Below are 6008 nucleotides of genomic sequence, written 5' to 3'. Positions count from 1 at the left end.
TTTGGGATGTTACATATACCACAATAATAAAATATATACAAAAAATAATAAAATTTGAGGGGTCGAATTACGCTCTCACCCATTGTGAAGACAAATTATTCAAACACTATGAACTGCGGCGAAACAATGACGAAGTCCGAACCCAACATACCGATATTTAATTGCTGCATTAGCGAAGGGGTCAGTTCAAATTCAAAATCAATAATCTAAAACCCAATTTTAATACCATTATATATTACTGTAAGAGAATTCCATCTTTTAACAACTTTGAAAAAATATAAAAATAAAGAACGTTGCACAACCATTCACCTCAGAACAAACTAAGCAATTTTCAATCTTTCAAGAACCCTTAAGGAAGGTTCTATGGCATAGCTTCTTATAAAAATCAATGAAACTTAGCAGTGCCATCAGCAAATGTGTAGTGTAGCTAACATGTCATCACTTCTCCATAATATTACACATGATCCTGACTCAAATACACTAGAGCCATAAGCATAAGAAAATACATTCCAAGACAGAGAAATGAAGATAACCAAAACAATATACAATATCACCTTCACATTTATTCATCAGGCAGCCAAAACTGGAACCCGTTTGTGCCCCATAACGTGCTGTCTAAGCATATTATAGCTATTCCTGTAGTGCTCGAGTGAGAAACATAGCTGCCTTATGACCTCCCGTTTCTCTTCCGCTCCGTCTAAGATCACAGTTTTTTGCCTATCAATCTCCTCCTCAAATTGCTTAGCTTTTGATTTTAGCTCTTCCACTTGTTTATGTGCCTCCTCCATTCCTACAATCAGTTGTACATGTTCCATGTGTAGCTGGTTCAAATGGTTGTTCAGGTGTTCAATCCTAACATCTTTGGAGTTCAACTCTTCCTTAAGCAAACCGACTTCAACATGGAGGTTATCTTTCTCTAATTGTAGAGTATCAAGGCTAGTGTTGAGATCTTTTATGGTGATCTCTCTCAGCTCAATGTTCTCCTTTAACAGCAGAATCGCAACCCTGAGATTCTCCTCTGTCTCTACTTTTTCAGACTGGATCTTTCTGATTTCATCTTCAAATGAACGACCTCGACATTCCCAGTCTCTGATATGTTCTTCTAAATGAGTCCGTTCCTCCAGCAACTTTGACATTTCAGACTTCAATTCAGCTTTCTCCGGGAATATTTTCTCCTCAGCATCAGATACTGCTGTTTTCAAATCCCTGACCTCTTGGTCTCGATCAGATAGACTAGTCTTTAACCTTGCAAGTCTTTCATTGAGTTTGGTGCTCTCTCTTTTCTCACTATTGAATTTGTTTTTCCAAGTAGCAATGTCTTTAGTAGCCAAATCAAGCTGATTCAACAACTGCTGAATTCTTTCAGACGAATTATTGGCCTCAAACTTCAGTGAAGTAATTTGTTCTTCTGAAGCTTTGAGATTTTCTTTGGTAATTCTTAGCTCCCTTGCAAGCGACTCAATCTCAGCATTTTGGTCAGACAATGCCTTATCCACAACATCAATACTTCCTTCAACCTCTATCATCTTGTGCTCCAGGGCTTCCCCTCCATCATTGACGTCTTCTTTAGTTGATGAAAACTCAAAACCAGCCTCCGTATTTTCAGCATTAAAGGGTCCGTATTTTTCTAGCTCAATTTTCAGTTTAGTAATTTCTTCTTCTGAAAGTCTTAACTTGTCGTTAACATTCATCAGTTCTTGTTCATAGGCGTTGATTTTGGTATAAAAATCCTCAGAATTCTCATTTCTTGATCCCCTAGATGAAACCTCTGCATGTTCCTCTTCCTGCATCCATAGCTTTCCTTTTAACTCACGTAGCTCGGTTTCCAACTCTATTATTCTTCTGTTTATCCACAGATCACTTCCATTCTGTAAGAAACCAGAATTAACTGACGAATCATCAGATTCGTTCTCAGAATCTGTCAAAGTAGAGGATTCATCCCCATCTTTTTGTGCATCAGAACCATTTCCACTGGAGCCAAGAAAGTAATCAAATCCAGCAGGTCGGTTACTGGATTTAAGACGACCCCCTCTCTTTGGAGTAGGAGAAGGCAAGGTCGGTTCAGAGCCAGCATCAGAAATACCAGACCCTTGGGATTGGAGATCAGAGGGTATATTCTTTCTCAATTCTCCTGTCACATGATCATAACGTTCAGCCAGAGCCCGGTAACGACGGTAAAATTCCTCAACCAGAGCAACCAATTCTGGCCTCTTCTGATAATACATTTCAGCCCTTTTGGCAAATGAATCTGCATCCTCTTCTATCAGCTTCAACATGCGCTTCACGCTCTGATCCATCTCTGAAGTTGAAAATCATGTCATTTTCTTGGACGACATTATGATAAAAAAAGGATTGACTTAAATATAACAAAATGCAAAACCCCTTCCCCAACCCCCTCAAAAAGAACTAGAGAATTCATATCCAGGAAACCATGGGAAAGAAGAGATGATCATATCACAATGACAACAACTACTTCACCAGATTTAACTTGCCCTTTGCTTAGACTAAGTGACAAAGGTCAATAGCTCTCTTTGTTTAGCCAGCAGAAGACTGTAAGCTTGGCAGTCTAAAAGCAAAATTTATTAACAAGAGTAACAGGCATCATAAAAGTGTAGAAAACAGAATTCTTTGAAGAATCTTTCAGCTTAAGAGGTGCATTCATGGAAGGAATAAAGGGGAAGAAATTTATATTTAGGTCACAATTTTTTTTTCAAGAAATAACATTACACTGATGGGGATAACCAGGATTGATATTCCTGAGAACGGTATTTCTGAAATATATCATTTCCATGTTCAGTATTTGGTAGGGATCCTTTAAAAATAATTGCAAGGAATATGCAATTATAAAACATGAATATCTTTAAAAAGTATTCTTTTTATTAGCTTATATCATTCTCGTGGGAATAAATTCCACCCACCTCCATCAATAGGAATAATAGTCAAAAGATATGCCTGGGAATAACTTTTGGATGAGAATGATTTTACAGAACCTAAACATTAATGCCCCTTTAGGAAAAACAGGAGTTCATATATGTTCCACAGTTGAGTTTAACATGAATGTAGACAGTAGAGTTATATGGTCTAATAAAGATAACTAATTAGAATTCCATTCACCAAAACAAAAAGATAATTAATATTCATAGATATCTTACAGCAAAGTCTGGCTTCTCTAAAGTGAGGGTGGAGAGAGAAGTGTGGAATTATAACCATTGATTAGAAAATCACTAGCTCAAATTACGATTATATATATAAATTCATGCATTTCAAACTACCATGAAGTATGAGGTTGCAACAAAGATCCTCTTCTAAAGTTCCCTGACTCACTAGAGATGCTAAATCTCTTTATAGGAGATAATAATTTCAAATTATAATAGTAGAGTCCGCTTAAAGATAGAAGCATATCAGTCGAACTGTTTAAAATTCGAAACACACTTTTTCCCAAAGTTTAAACAATATTTGTTTTGTAGTTTTTCTTCTGAATACACAGAATATTAGAATCGAGAAAAAAGTTTGAATATGGCATATCAACTAATAAAAATGTTTTATGGCTCTCTAGTCATACAGGTGTTTAGTACTGGTCCCAGTTGGCAGAAATGTCAAATAGCCAGATTCACGTAGTGGCAGAAATGGAAAAACTTGTCAATCAGACAGGCAGTGGTATTTTGTGGGGATAAGAATAGGACAGAAGTATAACAGTGTTAAAAAGTATAATATAGGTAGAGTATCAGAGTGTAAATAATATAAAAGACAACCCTAAACCACCAGTCAACCTGATCCAAGACAAATTGAAAGGCATTGTTCAGTTCTTCTTTTTGTAAAGGAGTGGGTGTTGGGGAGGGGGTGTTGCTCAAGACCTGAACATAACCTAGACCACCAGTTAAAAGTTGTTGATACTGATTTCAAGTGAACCAAAGATATCGGGAGGAATTACCTGAACACCTATTTACCTACTTACACCCCTATTCGATTTTGGTTGTCAAAAGTAATTGGGTTGATTTGTAAGTGCTATAATGATGTTCAATTTCTGCAAAATTCATAGAAATTTTAGGCCAACTAATCTTAATACATGTAGTTTTTATTACGCATTAAACCTTGCCGCATGAAAACAGAGAATGCGTATTACAGGTTCACGAAGCTTTTGCACCAAAAAAGCTTGATATATAGAGAACTTATATTTAAGAATTAGAAGTATCAGAGCAACAATTTATGTATAAGATGATTGCAATTGCATACCCTCTAGGTTCTCTGAAAGCCACTTAGAATTCTTGGGACTGATGTGACTATCCCACCACCAAGGATGGGACTTCTTCGACGGCAACCTGTTCATCACCTTTCTAGGATGAAACTGAAACAAAACAAAAAAAGAAAACCCACCATTAACACACGCATCAATAAACTCATCATTCTTCTGAAGCAACCATACATGTATAGCTCAAAAATTAAGCTCCATCACACTTACCCCAGAGGTTGCCATTTGCGAGAGCAAGTTCTAGCCCAAAAGAGAAACTCTGCTATCAACAACAACCCCAAAGAAGAAAATAAACATCAGCATTCAAAGTTCAAAAGATGGAATAATTAGTTAGCGTAAGGCCTTAAGATGGCTTGAAAAGATGACTACAAAGTCTTTAATATGATAGTGCTAAGATATGTATGCTGTAACTTTTCCCACACCATCCTCAATATGGGCCCAGTTATGTGGGCCATCACCCTCTCCGAACAGGCCCAGAAACCAACAGTGGAATCAAACCGTCAATGAAGAAACGAGAAGCACATGGCCATGTCAGTGAGTAGCGCGCGGAGAAATTTAAAAAATTTAAAAACCACAATTAAATAGCTAATTAAATAAATGAATAAAATAGTCATAAATTTTGAACGTGTGTTTTAAAATTTTTATCTTATCTCTCTAAAAATCACAGACAACTGGCTACAGCTATATCCACGCGTCGTGCAGTCCAATCGCCTCATTTAAACGTGGTAGTTGCATTTGGCATTACACACGCAACAACGAAAAATCTCTCTCACCGATTTTTATTTAAAGTAAAAGTTAACGAAAAAAAGGTTTTTATTCATCACAATAAATAAATTTATTCACGATTTTTCAGCAACTCAAATTTCCGATGAGTCCAAAAACAAGTTGAGTGTGGCAGAACAATAATGGCAACGAAAGAAACAAAGTTGCAACCGCGGTAGGATAACGATGAATACAGACAAAATACGAGAAGTCTCCACCACACGACCAAATTGTCTTGTCAGACATGTAATCTCAATCCTCCCTTCTCTTCGAACCAAAAAAACACAAACACAAACACAACCGAATTCCGAACATAATAAAAAAAAATAGACAAAATGAAAATGGATTATGGAAAGTAATCCGAGGAAGATGGGAGAGATGTTCTTACATGAGATAAGGGCGTGTTTGGAAAAAGTGGCAGAAACTGTGAGAAAAAACAATGGATCTGAGAACAGAGAAAGGGAGAGAGAAGGGTGGAATAGAGTGAGAAGTTTGAAGGGAGATATGCGATTGTGTTTTTAATAAGAAGAGGAGAGAGAGTGAGAACTGAAAGCAAAAGAAAGTGCAGAGAAAGGAAGGGGTTGTTCCATTTAATGTCCACTAAGCTTCCACTCTTTGCACATGTTCTTCTTTGTCAATGCCTTCTTTCTTCTTGCATATGCATTTTTTTTTATTATATAATTTTTTCATACACCTATTTCTCCTTGAATATTGAAATCACCTTCACAGTTCAAACGTTACGTTGATTATTATTATTATTATTATTTAAGATTTTTTTCCCTTTCATAAATATTTCTTGTTGTTCGTGTCACATCTAACCGCGTTGAATATCAAAGTTCAATTAATTAATCTAAGGAAATAAAAGTTTTTTTTTCAGTTTAATTTTTTCTAAATACACTCCCCATAGGGACAAAATTGACTTTGGGTTAAGTTTTACTTGTAGTTGGAGGTTGGCATTGGTAACCAATCTTTTTCTTAATTCCCCATTAGAAAACTT

General features: G+C 36.3%; 1 protein-coding gene across 3 annotated transcripts; it reads right to left on the bottom strand.

The window, feature by feature from the left end:
- Window positions 1–278: 278 nt before the first annotated feature.
- Window positions 279–5665, bottom strand: LOC106764853 (protein NETWORKED 4A). 3 transcript variants are annotated; one of them, XM_014649278.2, is made up of 4 exons: window positions 5400–5665; window positions 4460–4511; window positions 4234–4345; window positions 279–2299 (listed from the first exon to the last, which is right to left on the bottom strand). In XM_014649278.2, the coding sequence occupies exons 2-4, from the start codon at window positions 4472–4474 to the stop codon at window positions 570–572; spliced, it is 1857 nt and encodes a 618-aa protein (XP_014504764.1). In that variant the 5' UTR covers window positions 4475–4511; window positions 5400–5665; the 3' UTR covers window positions 279–569. The 3 variants fall into 3 exon arrangements, with proteins under 3 accessions (XP_014504764.1, XP_014504763.1, XP_014504762.1); XM_014649277.2 differs by having other exon boundaries at window positions 4460–4508; XM_014649276.2 differs by lacking the exon at window positions 5400–5665 and having other exon boundaries at window positions 4460–4747.
- Between the last annotated feature and the right edge of the window lie 343 nt (window positions 5666–6008).

The sequence above is a fragment of the Vigna radiata genome, chromosome 6, assembly GCF_000741045.1.
Source record: "Vigna radiata var. radiata cultivar VC1973A chromosome 6, Vradiata_ver6, whole genome shotgun sequence".
Lineage (NCBI taxonomy): Eukaryota > Viridiplantae > Streptophyta > Magnoliopsida > Fabales > Fabaceae > Vigna > Vigna radiata.
The sequence above is the reverse complement of the archived record's forward strand: the minus strand, read 5'-3'. Positions and strand labels throughout refer to the sequence as shown.

Excerpts from the sequence above, each read along its gene's own strand:
- LOC106764853 (XM_014649278.2), bottom strand. Across the intron at positions 2,300-4,233 it reads GCTTTCAGAGAACCTAGAGG|AGATGGATCAGAGCGTGAAG; the intron begins GTATGCAATTGC and ends TTTCAACTTCAG.